Source organism: Meriones unguiculatus, chromosome 19 (genome assembly GCF_030254825.1).
Source record: "Meriones unguiculatus strain TT.TT164.6M chromosome 19, Bangor_MerUng_6.1, whole genome shotgun sequence".
Taxonomy (NCBI): domain Eukaryota; kingdom Metazoa; phylum Chordata; class Mammalia; order Rodentia; family Muridae; genus Meriones; species Meriones unguiculatus.
The window spans coordinates 21,971,885-21,988,896 of record NC_083366.1 but is presented as its reverse complement, the minus strand read 5'-3'; the positions used below and the strand labels follow the sequence as shown (position 1 = coordinate 21,988,896).

At 41.8% G+C, this 17,012-nt stretch overlaps 1 protein-coding gene across 5 annotated transcripts in view; it reads left to right on the top strand.

The window, feature by feature from the left end:
• Fbh1 (F-box DNA helicase 1) overlaps nt 1–17,012 on the top strand; it is a 39,051-nt gene that overhangs the window by 19,314 nt on the left and 2,725 nt on the right. For all 5 annotated transcript variants that reach the window (XM_021650897.2, XM_021650898.2, XM_060372793.1 and 2 more), the window contains 14 exons: nt 627–817; nt 3,133–3,225; nt 3,356–3,450; nt 5,060–5,228; nt 5,816–6,038; nt 6,765–6,852; nt 6,931–7,017; nt 7,657–7,793; nt 9,782–9,881; nt 9,982–10,103; nt 11,647–11,722; nt 12,275–12,472; nt 12,983–13,108; nt 14,305–14,411. In XM_021650897.2, the coding sequence (XP_021506572.1) occupies nt 627–817; nt 3,133–3,225; nt 3,356–3,450; nt 5,060–5,228; nt 5,816–6,038; nt 6,765–6,852; nt 6,931–7,017; nt 7,657–7,793; nt 9,782–9,881; nt 9,982–10,103; nt 11,647–11,722; nt 12,275–12,472; nt 12,983–13,108; nt 14,305–14,411 (1,812 nt within the window). The remainder of the gene's footprint in view (nt 1–626; nt 818–3,132; nt 3,226–3,355; nt 3,451–5,059; nt 5,229–5,815; nt 6,039–6,764; nt 6,853–6,930; nt 7,018–7,656; nt 7,794–9,781; nt 9,882–9,981; nt 10,104–11,646; nt 11,723–12,274; nt 12,473–12,982; nt 13,109–14,304; nt 14,412–17,012) is intronic.

Genomic DNA, 17,012 nt, shown 5'->3' with positions numbered 1-17,012 from the left:
AAGTGAATAAAATAAATAAATGAGAAAGAAAGTAAAATAGCCCTTTTAGAAACAATATAAGCCGGACAGTGATGGTGACCACCTTTAATCCCAGCATTGAAGATGCAGAGGCGGGTGGATCTTTGAGTTTGAGGCCAGCCTGTCTATAGATCTAGTTCTAGGACAGTCATGGCTCCACAGAGAAATCCTGTCTCAACAACAACAAGAAAAACAAGCTTTCCGCACCAAAAATCTAAAACCAGTATGTGAATTTATAGTATTTCATGTGGGTATGTTCCTAAGGGTACACCTGTATACTACAAGTGTGCAGGAGCTTGTGGAGGCTAGAAGATATCCCGTGGAACTGGAGTTACAGACAGTTGTGAGATGCCATGTGGGTGCTGGGAACTTAACCTGGGTCCTCTACAAGAACAGCAAGTGCTCTTAGCTGCTGAAACATTTCTCTAGCCTTCAAGGTGGCTCTTTCCTTGTTGACACTTGGGGTAATTTGAAAGGGGCAGAGAGATTAAGGGTCTTATTACAGATGCACAGTAAAATAAGAAGCGAAAATGTCCTTCAGTTTCCTCACTAGTTTCCTGATTGTGGCTGGATCTGGGCTTCTATCCTGTATATCTCTCTCTTTGAAGGGCATTAACGTCTGGGCCTTGGTGGCAGCCATGGTGCTCCTCTCCAGCTGCGTGAACGACATCCAGCATCTGCTCTTCTGCCTCAGGAGACCCAGCTCCACAGTGACCATGCCAGATGTCACTGAGACCTTGTACTGCATTGCTGTGCTCCTTTATGCCATGAGGGAGAAGGGGATTAACATCAGCAATAGGTAACACGCTGGAGGAATGGAGATGCTATGATAAAGAGAAGCGACAAGGCCTTAGATTTGTCATAGCTCCTCCTGACTCCCTATGTTGAGTACGGGGTCTGGGCTGTGGAAATGAGATTCCAAGTGCTTTGTGAATATCTTGCCAGTCAGCTAAGATTTCTTCACATAGTTTCTGTGTTCTTGTGTCAATGTTGAAGCTGTAGGTGAAGGTGAAATACCTCACTTTATTTATACCTGACTACATTTTCCTAGGAAAACATTAGCATTTTCTTTTTCCCTTGCTCATTTTCTGAGCAGACTACGGGATTATGGGAATCTGAATAACTCTATCTTAATGTGAGAAAGGCCTAGAGTGTTGGTTGCTAATTCAGAGTTATCTTGACATTGATAACATGTGCAAAGATTAGTTTTCAGAGGGATACGTGTGTTCAGCAACTAGCAGCTGGAAATTGTCCAAGCACAAGAAAATACTAATCAAGGAACTCATCTACTGTGAGAGGATAGGCAGTGCATAAGCAAACGTGTGGCGGGGGGGGGGGGTGTGTGCTTCAGGGAGTGCTGTGCTGTAGTGGAAGTGGAGCAGAGCTCTGTGAGAGTGAAGTAGGGGCCAGTGTTTTGTATGGTGTGAGCAAGCCCTTCTCTTAAGAAGTCTGAATGTCAAGGAGGAGCCTCTGTTTGGAGGTTTGGGAAAGAGCATTTAAGAGAAGGAATAGGTAATTTAAGACCCAAAGTTGGAGTGAATTTCATAAGCACCAGGAAAGAGTCCAGTATGGCAGGAAATCATTGAATATGGGAGAGACTAGTACATGATACTGAGAGATGTCTAGGGACCAGGAAAGATCTCTTTTTCTTTTGTGTGTGTGTGTGTGTGTTTTGAGACGGTTTCTCTGCGTAGCCTTGGCTGTCCTGGACTCGTTTTGTAGACCAGGCTGGCCTTGAACTCACAGAGATCCACCAGCCGCTGTTTCCCAGAGTGCTGGGATTGCAGGTGTGCCCAACCACGCCCAGCTGGGAGAGAAGATCTCTTAAGTATAGAATGGCCTGCCCTCACATTTGAAGTGGTAAAGACAGGCAGCCATCATGCAGCTAATCTTAGAGAAACAGAAACGCAAAGGGTTTCTCCTCCAGGAAAAGACTGGTCCCTGGGATTAGGGAGCCTCGATAACATAGCGGTGACCCTGTCACCCTTGACCAGATGATAGCATTGTTCTCCAGCAATGTCTTATTGCTTAATTTTCGAGTTATGTTTAGTTTGTTAGCTGCTGAATGTTATAGCCCACTTCATGGCATTGAGGCCTGGGGCAGGAAGCTCTAGGATAAGATTCAACCAAGACAAATGATCAAATGAAGAACATTCAAATGATCAAATGAAGAATACATTCCTCCTAAGCAAATGTATGCACCATAACAGTCTACAGACCACTGGCTTAAGCCACAGACATTTGTTTTCTTGTCCTTTTGGGGCTGGAGATCCAAGAACAAGGTGGGAAAGATTGGGCTCCTGGTGAATCACCTCTGTAATTGACAAGAGAGAGATGGAGTCAGAGAAACAGAGCACTCAAGATTGTATCTCTTCTTACAAAAACGATAATTCTAGTGGATCACAGCCATAGCTTTGTCACTGCATTGAACTTAATTTTCCCCTTCCTTTCTTTCTTCCAATACTAATACGGCTTCAGCTTTTGAATTTTAAGGGGGCCCAGTTCAGGCCACAATAGTGTGTCTGTGTTGATCTGGTCATTTGTCCAGCCCCTGAAATGTTATTAAAGGTATCTTTTTCCATTAAAAGAAAATGCTTTGATTTCATCTCTCTCACTCTGGAGTGGAACAGAACACTTCGTTGGGGAATTAGTGTTCTATGTGCAGAGTGTGGGCTCAGTATGCACATGAGAGGTTTTGGAGTTGCTTGTGATGGACTGAGTTTGTTTCTATTGCCTCTATTGACTTAGTTTTGTCATTTTTCATCTCCTTTGGCTCTTCTGACATCTTGTCTTTGGTGTTCTTGTCTTACTAGCCATGGAACAACTTTCCTTTGGAATCTTTAAAGGGGGGGGGTGTTATTCATACTTTTAAAGCAGTGTCACTGCACAAGAACTAGGCAGATGAGCAGCTGAGGTTCAGAATGATGGCTTTAAGTTTGGCAGTAAGTTTGTATAATTTAGGCAGGGTTCACATTGCCATAAGGCTGCTTTCCTGTGCTGTTTTGATTGCTGTCTCTTACGATCACAGATAGTATACTCTTGTTCCAACGAAAATAATGAAATAGATTATGAATTAAATTTGGAAGTGTCTAATGTACTTTTTTCCCCCATTAGGATTCACTACAACATTTTCTATTGCCTATATCTTCAGGAGAATTCCTGTACTCAGGCCACCAAAGTTAAAGAGGAGCCATCTGTCTGGCCAGGGTATGTATGCACTACATGTGGCTGTGTGCTTGGTCTTCTATTCCTTTTTGAAACAAAGTCTCAATGTGCAGGCCAGGCTGGTCTTGAATTCCTTTATGTTTTTCTGATTTCTCTTCTGTGATGATTATAGCAAGAAAACACCTATCCAACTAACACATGAACAACAGCTGATTCTGAACCACAAGATGGAGCCTCTCCAGGTGGTGAAAATTATGGCATTTGCAGGTAAGGGAGCTCCTGTCAGGTTCCTGTAGTATACAGCATCAGGTTCAGAGTGTGGTTGCTTCTGTCTGCTATGCAATGTCCCCTTCCCACTACCTATCCCAAGTGCTCTGACCTTGATCTTTTATGGAATTACCTTTATCAATCCCCAAAGCAGCCAAACAAGAAGTACTTGTTTTCTCTTACCACTGCCTAGACTATCTACACTGGATTCCCGTTTAGACAGATAGTTCCTAGGCATTGTTTTATGGAGTCAATTAGTAAGGTAGAGTGAGACCCTTGTTTATCATTGTATATTCTCAGTCAGCAATATCTTCTGGAGAGGAAAGTTATATTATTCTGCTTAACACGTTCAGTTGCTCCTTAGTTTTATTGGGTAATGTCTTGAAGATTTCTCTCTCGTTCAGCCTGCTTTCTAAAATATGTAGTCACTCAATCCCCTGATCTTAGAGTCCTGAAATACTTGGAGAGTCTTACCTGAACTTTTGTTTATGCTATTTTCTCGATCTGTAATCCCTTCCTGCTGCTTTTCTACTTCAGTATCCTGATATCACATTATTAAACACCTGCAGTCACCTGCTATGGTGTTAGTTCCAGCAGTGTTCTGTGAGATTACTTAGCCTTCCTTTTTGAAGACGCTGAAGTTCAGAGAGAGACTTACTTTAGGTTAAATAAGCAAGTGAGAGAGCCAGCATCAGCTGGACTCTGTCTCTCTAAAATGCCTTCCTTTCCTGCCTTATTTATCTTTCTTTCTCTGCCATGCTTTGTTGATGCTCATCATTTCTGTCTCTTTCCAAATAGATTGCTGAACTCTTAATGTGCTAATTGAGTATACTTGATTACCATATAGTAAAAGTAGTTGGCACATGCATTATTCTAAAAGTAAAAGTATGTCCACTTATTCCATGAAACCTTCAGAGCAGCTCTGTTAGACTGGGAAGAGGAGGCATGTTCTCACATTCTCACCTTGCAGAGGAGAACTTTTTTTAATTCTTACTCTTTTACTTCTTTTTCCTTTTCCTTTTTTTTTTTTTTTTTAATTAACCTGTGCTATCTTTAATCTCTCATTTTGTTGTCTGGTTTCACCCTGCAGTTGGTGTTTATTCCTTACCAGATTGTAATCTTTTTATCATTTCTCAGTGCATAGGTGACCACATAATAAGTATTTAATAAATATATGTTAAAGAAGTACAGGCTGATTAGCTGATTAATTGGATGAATGGTGGAAAGGGAGACCAGGTGGAGTTCAGAGTGGATCAGAGCAATTCATGAGTCCTCTGTGCATGTTCTTGCTTCAGAGACATGGATAACCTAGTGTAGCAGCAGCTAGCACTAGCAGTTTTGCTCCTGTGGGCCTTGGTTACTTTGTTCTCACAGATCCAGAAAGCAAGTTAGTGAGATCAAGTGGCTTGCCCTTTCCTGATTGGCAAGAGCCAAGATCCCAGCCCACCTTAATTTTCTTACCTGAGGTTCCTCACTCCTTTCACGACATATCTTTCAGTGTTGAAGTCAGTCTTAAACTTCAGTCAGAACCTGAGAAAGACCTGAATGGGGATCCTGGCGCATGGTTTGCCTGGTTAGAGGGTCACGTTCTTTCCTCTTGGCTTCACAGGCACTGGGAAGACTTCCACCCTGGTCAAATATGCTGAGAAGTGGTCTCAGAGCAGGTTTCTGTATGTCACATTCAACAAGAGCATCGCAAAGCAGGCAGAGCTTGTCTTCCCCAGCAATGTCATCTGTAAAACCTTTCACTCCATGGCCTACAGTCACGTCGGGCGAAAGTGAGCATTGCAAGTATTGGTGACATTTCGCATGGCTACTGTCTTCAAGTGATAGTTGTTATGATAACACTTAGAAACACTAAGAAAGTGTCATGCCGTTTCCTCCATGTACAAGTAAGAGATAGAAAAAGAGCTTGATGGTCTGTACTTTTGCACTGTAAAAATACTTTGTTTACAAAGCTATCCCATTGAGAAGGAATTCTTGTTTCTCTGGAATTGAGGCATTGAAGTTCAATATGTCACAAATTCTGAAGAGTGTTAGTCTTTCCTGGAATGAGGAAACCCCCATGTATCAGAGGCTTTGTGGACATGAAAGCTTAAGGAACTATGGGTGTCTTTTTGGGTAGGGAAGGGACTACTTGGAACATGAACCACACCAAAAACAGTAGCATCTGCTGTGAGCTGATTCATACAGATTGGGTTGTCATTTCTGAGTTCATGAAAGTCTCGGGCAAGCCATGTCAGTGCAGACGTGGCTTTTATAACCTTGCCCGTGTGTTCTACCTGGAATTGTTGGTGATGAGAATGGGGGAGATGGTAAATACCACAGTATGGTAAATGCCATTCACTTGGGTTATACATTACAGGTACCAGCTGAAGAAGAAATTGAATCTCTTCAAGTTAACGCCCTTCATGGTCAACTCTGTCCTTGCTGAAGGGAAAGGTGGATTCATAAGGGCCAAGCTAGTGTGTAAGACTTTAGAAAATTTCTTTGCATCAGCTGACGAGGAGCTGACTATCGATCATGTGCCTATTTGGTGCAAGAACAGCCAAGGACAGAGAGTCATGGTTGAACAGAGCGAGAAGCTGGTGAGTCTCCGGTGTGTTGAGAAAAAGGGGCCTGGTATGATCTTTGTCTTTCACTTTCTCGGAACCACTTCTTTAAGTTGAACTTGGGTAGGCAAGACAAGCGCCTGTCATGACGCCTGGGAATCGTGTGGCATCCTCGCCTGTGCGGAGCACTCCCAGGCATCTCCCTGACTCTCATAATGGTCCTGCTAGGTTTTTGTTTGTGTCTGTTTTTGTGGGAAAGAGTCTCTGTGACCCAGACTGACCTCAAATGCACAGTTCTCCTCTGTCAGTGGCCTCCCTAATGCTAGGATTACAGACAAGTGCACATTCTATTACCCCTTAGTTTCCCCGTTTGCCAGGTAAGAATAGACATGGAAGGACTTGCCTAAAGCTTTTGAGAGCTCGGATCTTAATCAGTGACCGGGAAGCTTTTTGTTGTTGTTGTTGTTTTTGCTTGAGGGAAAAAAATTATTCCCTAACTTACGGATTGTCGGTAGTGAGTGTGTAAAACAGTTTTTGGGGTTCTTCAGCTGTTGAGGTCTTTGATCTTTGCTGTGCGTACTGTGTCCTCTCACCCTCTGAGCTCTTGAGATCTCTATGTGGCCCTGGAAAGGGCGTGTTGCTCTGTGTTCTGGGGTGATTGTCTTTGCTCCCACCGTACTATGTGGAAGCAGAAGTGTGATTTTAGGGTACTGTCTCTTTCAGGGTCTTAAACTTTGGGTTCCTGTGTCACTTACTTTTTAGAATGGTGTCCTTGAAGCTAGCCGACTTTGGGACAACATGCGGAAGCTGGGGGAATGCAAAGAAGAGGCATACCAAATGACACATGATGGTAGGCAGCTTTCCTAATTGAACTAGATGGAGCTGCTTTGCTCATGAGTTGTGACTCTTGGTTACTACTCTTTTCTAGGCTATTTGAAACTCTGGCAGCTGAGCAAGCCTTTGCTTGCCTCTTTTGATGCCATCTTTGTGGATGAGGCCCAGGACTGTACCCCAGGTGATCAGTAGTCTCAAATACATAGAAACAGCATCACGATATGTAAGAGGAAACACACATGGAATAAGTTGGTTGTTATTAATATCTGTGATAAAGAAGAGGAGCAAATGATTCTTAGTCTTTCAGAAATTAGACTCAAAATTTGCACAATTGTCTGTTCCCCACACCTGACATAGACTTATCTCCTTCCATGCGTCTTACTCAAGAGTTCTTAAGATGCTGAGCAACCACCTCGTCAGATCATAGGGACAGCCTTATGCTGAGTGAGCAAAGGTAGTTAATTTGGAGTAAAATTTTTGTTACATGACTAATAGAGAGTAGAAAATATTAAATTTTGATTTTCTGGGTATTTTGGAGGTGTTATATTACAATAGAAAATTATACTTGCTTAAATGTTTTCTTATAGTCAATTCACCCAGGACTAAACATAATCTGCATTCCTAGGACCATGTACCGGAACTATGCCCATGATAAAACTGTGCCCTTTTATAGAAAGCCCGCACTGTAGGAAGAGAAAACTTTGTTATCTGTCTTGGGCTGGTCTGGTTTAGGTTTGTTTTTCTTTCTTAAGTATGGTTTCTTTTTACTGTGTGGATTGCTGCCCTTCGGGTTTCTCACTTTTCCTCTTATTGGTTGCAGCTATCATGAACATAGTTCTCTCTCAGCCATGTGGGAAGATCTTTGTAGGGGATCCCCACCAACAGATCTATACCTTCCGAGGTGCAGTGAACGCTCTCTTCACAGTCCCCCATACTCACGTCTTTTACCTCACACAGGTAAGAGCTTGCACTGCTTCTCAGGCCCCACAGCATATAAGCAAGGATTCTGTTTCCCCCTTGTAGTATATAATGTGTGAGCACTGTGGAAAGTATGTTTCATTTTCCACAAATAACAAGCCAGTATATTGTTACAGCTAAAGCCCGTGATTCATATTTCTTTAGTTTTTGCAGCTTTAGGATGTACATTATCAGACTTGATTTTGATGACACTGACAGTTTTAGAAGTACTGGTCAAGTAGTTTTAGTATGTCTATGTACTGAGACTTGTCAGGTGGTTAGACAAGAGTTATGGTTCAGAGGACTACAGAGGTGAAGTGCCATCTGTCTCATAGTTTCAGGGGTATATATTATCAGTACATAATGTGACTACTGATGCTACTTGGATATAGTCAGGTTCTGCCACTGCTACGGCCCACACAGAGGACTGTGTCAGAGCATCTATATAATTTTTTTGGAGTTATGTAAAAGAGACTCATTTCTTCTCTTGTAATTACATGATAGCATAAAGCTGCTTGTTTTTCAGTCATATATGAATGTTTATTTTACAAATAATTTGATCATGATTCACTGTGGATAGTTTTATAGCAGCAAAGTCCTGTTGAAAGTCAAGTTTTCTTCTTATTGGTTGCAGCTAAGTGACAATTCATGATGTATATATAGCCACAGTTCATGAAATAGATAACATTATTGCTATTAACTAAAGAATACCTTGCTTTATTATATCATAGATGCATGGGAAAAGCAGTAAATAATGGAAATTTGGGAAGGCTGGAATTTTTCCAGCAGATGTGGTCAAGAAAATAGGGTCTTGGGCTGAGTGTTGAAAGATAGGAATGTATTTAGGTAGATAAGAAGGTGCTCGGGGCAACATGGGCAAGGCAGAGAAATACGGAGTTTGTTCATGTTGGCTTGTATTTTCAGAGAAGAACTCACTGTATGTAGAGCCTAGGCTGGCCCTGAACTTAGTTTCCAGCCTCAAACTCTTGAGTGCCAGGAATTATGGGTATGCGCCACCACACTTGACTTAAAATGTTTTGGGTTGTTTTTTGTGGTATCAGGGATTGAAACCAAAGCCTGTGCTTGCTAAGAAGAGCTCTGTTCATGCTCTGTATCCCCAGCCTAAAAATGCTCATGCAACAGAGGCTATAGCTGATATTAAAAGAGGTCTTAGAAACAAGGACAAACCTCTGCCATCTCTTCCCTTTTGCATAATTTAAACCCCACAAGATTTGTCTTGAGAAGGGCTGAGGGGAGATTTGCTGAAAAGAGTTTACAGTTATTGTTAGAGGATAATTATAGAGAAGGGCTGTCCAAATAGTGGAGGACACTGGAAGTGGGGCATTTCTTTCTCTATATGTATTATGCTTCTCCTTAATCAAAGTGTTTGAAAAAGATTCATCTGGCAGAGGGAGACAGAACTGTTTGAGTGTGAGAGCAGAAGTAAAGGGGCCAAATAGGTGAGACAAGAAGTTTGAGTGTCAAGTAAAGCTTAAGACAGTGGTAAGAAAAGCAAATGTTGATTTCATGAGTATGTGTTGCAGGAAGTGGATGGGAACCTTAGGTGAAAGATCATTCCAGGGTTCCAAGGTAGAATATGGTAATATTAGGGCTGGAAAGATGGCTCAGAGGTCAAGGGTGTTTAGCGCGTTTGCAGAGAGCCCCAATTCCGTTCCCAGCACCGATGTTAGGTCATAACCACTGAACACCAGCTTCAGAAGGATCTGTTGCTTTTAGTTTCTGTGGATGACACTGTGTTCACATACACACACACAGGTACACAAACATATACCAAATCAAAAATAATAAAAATAAGTCTTGAAAAGGAGAAAATGCTGTTAATAGAAATAGTAATTTTTCAATCAGGCTTCTGTTTGTGTTTAAGTGACTTTTGAAGTTCCATGTCCGTTTCCCACGAAGTATTGGTAGTGCAGAAATAAGCTCACATGTTCTCCTAACACCATTTGTTGTATTGTTTTTTCCAACAGAGTTTTAGATTTGGTGTGGAAATAGCTTATGTGGGAGCTACCATTTTGGATGTCTGCAAGAGAGTCAGGAAAAAGACATTGGTTGGAGGAAACCATCAGAGTAAAGCTTTCTGTTGCTCTTCCCTTTATTATTATTATTTAACCGAAGTTAATTGTGCTCTACATGCTGATTTGCATGGGGTTTGTGCTTTCTACTCCAGGTGGCATCAGAGGTGATGTAAAGGGACAAGTGGCTTTGCTGTCCCGGACCAATGCCAATGTGTTTGATGAGGCTGTGCGGGTAACAGAAGGAGAATCACCTTCAAGGATACACTTGATTGGGGTAAGAGTAAATTTGTTGACTACTTTATGCACAGAAACAGTATAGAGACCAGACCTAGCAAAGTGCTAGCTTTCTTAGGACTTGATGCAGGAAAGCCTTTGAGTTTTGAATTCTCCCTGGGCCACACTGTGACCAGATACTCTGATTGTTCTAGTGAAACAGTCCAGTGGAATAAGGCCCAGTCAGTGAATGATCACTCTTCTTACATGTGACTGCAAGTGAGGTTCCTGGCTCCCAGGGTTCTCCTGAGGGTGTGCTGACCATTAGTGTAAGCACAGTTGTTACCTGAAAGCGTTCAGAGGTGAGCATCTGGGCTCTCACTCCACTCTGGCTCTGTCACTAACTTGTGTGGCTGGAAACAGGTCACCACTTGTGTGCCTCATTCTCCAACTCAAGATAAAACAGTGTCATGCCTTTGCCAGTTTCATGGACAGTTGAGATTAAGTGACATGTTTGTGGCATATTTAACTTTGAAGTTAGATGAATAAAGGGAATTTCTGGGGACATTTTCAAGGGCGTAGTATGTGTTAGGCACTCAGAAAAATATTAAATCACAAACTATCTTTTTCTTTTGTTTTAAAGTAAGTATTACATAGAAATTTTGGCACCAAAAGGGAAAAAAAAAAATCACATGTAATTGCCCTATTTCCTAAAAGTCTCACGTTTTTGCTAAGTATTTTTGTCTTTGTTCTTATAAATGTGTATTTTTACATAATTTTTATTATGGTATACATAAACTTACTACTTTTTCACTCAACATATCACAGTTTATTTGATCATTGTATTAATTTGATGTGGTTATAATTTAGCCATTTTCGTTCCTGAAAGAGATAGTAATTTTGGAATATCATCCATATTGAATATGGAGTGTGTTCTCTCTCTTCTATGCACACTTCTGCCTGTGACATGTGTCATGGTGCTAAGCCACACACTTGATATAAATTACAGTGTATACTATCAGCATTATATAGTGACCCTCACCACAGCATAAGAACTTGTTAGCAGTGTAGCCCTTGTCACAGTTCTGTGGTGGGCATGGTTCCCTATGCATGCCAGAGCCACAGACAGTACCCAATAGGCGCTTCTTAGGTAGAGCAGGGCCAAACCTATGGCACAGTCAGGGCCTTTCCTGCAAGAGCCGATTTTATATTATAGAAAAACTAGAGCAACAGACTCCCTCTGGTTGTTTATCATAAGAAACAGTAGTGAGGGTCTTGCTTGCCAGCTGTGTTATCATTTTTGTCCATGTCCTAGACATTGTGTGTTTATGAAAAGCATGTTGAACTTGTATTTTTACTGATGATGGAACAGTACGCTCTTGGGTTTCTTTTTTGTTGTTGTTGTTTTGTTTTGCTTTCTAAAGTGTTGGTAGAGTTTGAGGCAATAGCTTGGTGCTTTGTGTTTTCTCTGTGTGTGCTTTGGCCACATTTGAGATCTGTTTCTAAGAAGTCATCTCATTTCAAGATCCCATCTCTGGATTTATTTTGTTTTGTTTTAAGAAAAAGCAAAACAAAACAAAAATGCCACTGGAAAAATTTTTCAGGGGATTAAATCATTTGGATTGGATAGAATCATTGACATTTGGACCCTCCTTCAGCCAGAGGAAGAACGGAGGAAACGTGAGTACTTCCTGGCAGAAACCAGCACTCACCAGGGTTGGGAGTGTGGGGCTGGTCCTGAATCAGGGTTCTTGTTTCTCTGAAGAGCTGGATTTGCTCTTCTGTCTTGGGAGATGCCTCCTGCCTGTTTTGAGAAGTACTGACAAGTTTCTCCAGATCCTTCTCAGTAGTCTCATGAGTTGCCGGTGTCAGTCCTTTAAGCCATTCTCTCCTGTTTTCTCTCAGGGCAGCTGTACACACCATTACATCCCTGCGGGCCCCAGATGAAAACTTATGTCTGTGGCACTTTTCCTCCTTGGATAGTACTGTTTCAAATATCTGTGAAGTTATGAAGTTTCTGAGCATATGGTTTGTGATGCTCAGTTGGAGACAGAGGAATCACTGTGCTGACTTGCTCAGAGACACACAGTGAGTCACTTATCCAGTCAGGAATGGAACCTGGGTCTCCAAGCTCTAAGCCATCCTCTGTTGTGTTACTGCCTAGACATGCACAGCAGCCGTCCTGTGTTAGACAGTCTCCCTCATTTTCACCTGAATGTTTCTCCTCCCTAGGAAACCTCATCATTAAAGACAGGTTCATCAGAAGATGGGTGCACAAAGAAGGCTTTAGTGGCTTCAAGAGGTATGTGACTGCTGCAGAGGACAAGGAGCTGGAAGCAAAGATCGCAGTGGTTGAAAAGTACAATATCAGAATTCCAGAACTGGTAGACAGGATAGAGAGATGCCACATAGACGATTTGGACTTTGCAGGTAAGGAAAACCTTGCCTCCAAGAGGAGGAGTAGATGGTCTCTTGAACTACCCTGCATCTGTGGCTGCCAGTGGCTATGTTCATTAAGAGAAAGGGCACAAGGCCCTGGTATTGATCCCTAATACCATGTTAAATAATAATTAAATAAGGAAGCAAAGCGCTTATTTTCCCTTGGGTTTTCTTTATTTCTGTTTTGCTTTCAAGCCAGTGGAATAGAATTTACTAGACTTAGCTCTGCCATGTGTAACTTTGGGCGAGCTGGACAGCTGTCTTTGGGGCCTGTGTTCCTCTGTGTGTAAGTGAGTGGGACGTGGTCAGGTCACTTTGGCCTCATGAGTGGGATATTTTGACGTCGTCCTCTCACTAACTTTTTACTCTCTGAGCCCTCTTTTTATACCGGTGCTCTATTCCTTTGCAGTTGCACACCTGCAAGCATGTTCTCTCTCCTCTCACTTCTTTTCCTGTGGCGTCTCCTCTATCCCCATCTAATTTGCCATGTTTCTTTTCTAGAGTACATTTTGGGCACTGTGCACAAAGCCAAAGGCTTAGAGTTTGACACTGTGCACGTTTTGGATGATTTCGTGAAAGTGCCTTGTGCCAGGCATAATCTTGCCCAGCTTCCTCACTTCAGAGTTGGTAAGGATACTGGGGTGGGACACAGAGCTCCTAGGATGCTCCTGTTGTAGCTGGGAGTTGACTGCTTTGGGTTGGATAGGGTAAAATGGCCTTCTGTTCTAGAACAATAAATAACACCTAATCCTAAACTTCTGATTTTTGATACTGTGGTTTTAGAGAATTCAGTGTTCCATGGCGCATTTCTTTTAGATGGCTGATGTGTATTAAGTCATGATGTCCCTGTCAACACAATTGCTCATCAGCTTTGGGCTTTGCATCATCATACACTAGGTGTCCCAGCCTCATACATGCTTCAAAACATTAGTTTACTTACTAAAAAAAAAGTGTGTTTGTTATTGTTTGCAGTGCTAGGGGTTAAAAAGAGAGTTCTACAAGTTCAGGTGCTGTATCCCAGCCCACAGACTGCTTGCCTATCAATTACTATTTATCAGTGGATTCTGGAGGCTCATTGTTAAAGTCTGTACAGCAGTGCTTTTGTTTTGATTTTAGATCTTAGAATAAAAGCATTTGAAGTTTCCAAACCAAAAAGTTCTCTTTGTACTAACATACTTTTTTTTTTTTTTGACACCTGCTCTGTTGAGATGTGACTTACACATTCCATAGCCCATCCACTCAGTGTACATACAGCTTGGTGGCATCTAATGTGTTCATAGATTGGCTGATCTAGTTTGCTAGGCATTGAGACTGGGAGATGATAGGTGTGAGGTGGGCTTAGAAATGTGTCATCTTCCCTGTGATGATGTGAGGCAGTTCTAGATTAGAGTGAGTTAATCCAGATAGACTCTAGGAAAGTGGGTGGGGCCTAGACCTTATTTCCGATCCAGCCCTTAATTAATGGCAGGTTTATTTGTGGATGACACACCCTCTGTAAACCACCTGCCTCACAGACAGGAAGTGGGGCAACACACATATGTGTCCACTGGGTCTGTTGCACACTTTAGTATCCACTGGTTCATTGCAGATATTGAGCAGTTAGTTAATACAGTCCTAAGCTTTATGGTAGCAAGGAGCAAGTATTTTGTGCAATTAGTTATTGAGGGTTTTGCTGTTTCCTGTGGGCATTTGTAGGAAACTGTATATGTAGCTAGCGAGTGTTGAAAGGTTTGTAAGGAAAGTAGTGGGGAGTTATGAGTATTTGGATGACAAAGTGAGTTTTTGCAGGTAGGCTTTTGAATTGTTTGCTCTCCTTTCTTCAGAGTCATTTTCTGAAGATGAATGGAATTTGCTGTATGTTGCTGTCACTCGTGCCAAGAAGCGTCTCATAATGACCAAATCACTAGAGAACATCCTGACTCTGGCTGGGGTAAGAGTGCTGGGAGGGACTTTCCCAGTGTTTGAGCCACATGTGCTTTGAGGGATCAATCTTAGGCCTAAAGATGAGGATGCTGGGTGGAAAGGACAGGCTCCTTAAAGGTGCAGAGACAGGTCATTAGAGCAGGGAGTATTCCAACAAGTGAGATGAGAATGGGACTTCGTGTCAGACAGTATAGGTCTGTTTAAAATGGCAGTGGTTTTCATATATTTCTTAATTTTGCCTTTGCTCAGCTAGTTCACATATCCTGGGGGGGAACTGGCAAGTTTGTGTTCTGTAACTACACTTCTCCCTTCTGCTCCCTGCTCCTTTTGAAATGGCAGCTGCTTCTAGCAGTAGACTTTTCCAAAAGAATTCAGCCTTCTGGAGAACATGAGTCAGGTATATGGGCCAACTTCCTTACTGAGATTGAAGACAGTGAGCTCCTTCACACTCAGCCTTCATTATAATTTTTGGCCTGTACTCTCCACAAACCTCTTCTTCTCCTCCCTTATCTCTGTCCTGCTTTTCACAGACATGAGTATAACAAGTCAGTCTTACCAACCTTGAATTGGCATTAACAGTTACCAATATGCATCTTTCTCTGAACTAAAGATACTTGTTGGAAGTTTAAACTGTAAGTGTAAAAGCCAGTGGGAGTGTTTTCTTCTTTAGTGTCATTGATGGGGTTTTCTATTGTTGTGATGAAACACCATGGCCAAAACCAACTTGGGGTGATAGATTTATTTCAGCTTATCCTTCCACATCACAGTTCATCACTGAGGGAAATCAGGGCAGGAACATGGAGACAGGAGCTAATGCAAAAGCTGTGGAAGAGTGTTGCTTTCTGGCTTCTTCCACATGGCTTTCTGTGTCTGCTTTCTTATAGCCCCCCAAAGTATCTTCCCATAATCAGTCATCAATCAAAAAAATGTACCACAGGCCCATCTAATGAAGGCATTTTCTCAGTCGAGGTTCTGTCTTCCAGAATGACTCTAGATTGTGTCAAATTAACATGAAACTAGCCAGGACTCATCAATCCCGTACTGTAAGACTGTATAGAAAGGCCATTTACCTGTACTACACCTTTTATCAAGGAGACAACATAGTTTGTGTTGTAGAGTCTAAAGTTAGATGAGATAGTTAGCAGTTTTTAGTGAGGGACATTCAAAGTTCCAGAGTTCGTAAGTAGTGGTACAAATGACTCTTGATACTCAATGTTGAATATTGGCTGGGTCTCTTCTATGTTCCAATCACCTTCTATATACTAGAATTATATTGGTGGATAAGAGAAATTCCTGTCCCCATAAGCTGCATTTAGATTAAGAGGTGAACAAAAATACACAAAAAGCAATTCTTTTCATGTGTTTAGGGAAAGATAATGTCAGAGCTTAAAGAGAGCCGTTGCAAGTAAATCTTTTATATGACTCGTCAACACAATTTTAAACTGAACATAATGATGTGTTTCTGTAGTTCCTATATTTAGAAAACTGAGGTGGGAAGGTGGCTTGGTACCATCCTGGGGAACATGGTAAGACCCTGTCTTAAATAGTGAAACAGGTATGCAAAAGCCTTTGCCATAGGATCAATTAGCTTGCATTTTTATCAGACTTTTACCTGCTATTCCCACTTGTCATTTTCCTTTAAGCCTCTGAGATAGGTTTATTTGGCCTTGAGACTGTGGAGTTTGAAACATCTGCATATTTTCTAAAGCCAGTCTTGCCCTGTCTTTCACTGTGACAGCCCTCTCATCAGAACTTACAACCCAAACCTTAAAGTTTTCTTAATTCACATCTTCAGGGTCACCTGGGTCACCTGCGTACTTTTCCTATAAAGTATCAAATAGTAAATATTTTATGCTTGATTACATTTTGTTTGAGGAGCAACTTAGCACTGCCATATGCCACAAGATCGGCTAGCCATGGGTAAACCACTTCATCCATTAGTGTGTCTGTGTTCTAATGAACTTGATTTACAGAACAGGCCTGGGCCTGTATTTGGCTCACTTACAGTTTGCTGACTCCAGTTTAGATCTCTAACCCAGTACCCCCATGAGGTAAGCAGCGTAGCACTCTCTCTGCAAGTAATCCCTATTACACAGTTCTTTATTTGTGTGAGTGTATGTGATGTGTGTGGGGCTGCAGGTGCCTGTCCATATGCAGAAGTCAGAAGAGGCCATCAGATCCCTCAGTATTGGAGATGTGGCTGCTGGGATCCTAACAAGTCCTTACAATGATCACACAGCCAGTGCTCTTAACCAGTCTCTTCAGCCTCCGTAAGAACTTTTCTGTAATTTTCCAAGTGGTTTTTCTGATAGAATTACTGTTATGTTAGAGATCTGACCTTTAACAAACCATCTTGGCATCTGGCAACTTCTTAATGGAAGTGTTATGGAACAGAATACTTTTTTTCACAGTGAGTTAGATATTTTGGAAATCTTGAGACCATAAGTAAAGTTAAGAAAATAATACATTAAGGCTGGAGAGGAGGCTCAGAGGGTAAGAGAACTTGGCCCTGGAAGGAATGAATAGCTTAGAAGGGAACCAAGAATGTAAGCAGATACCTATTAATAATGTTGCCTTATGTTCTTGGATTTGTCTAGACTCAAAACTG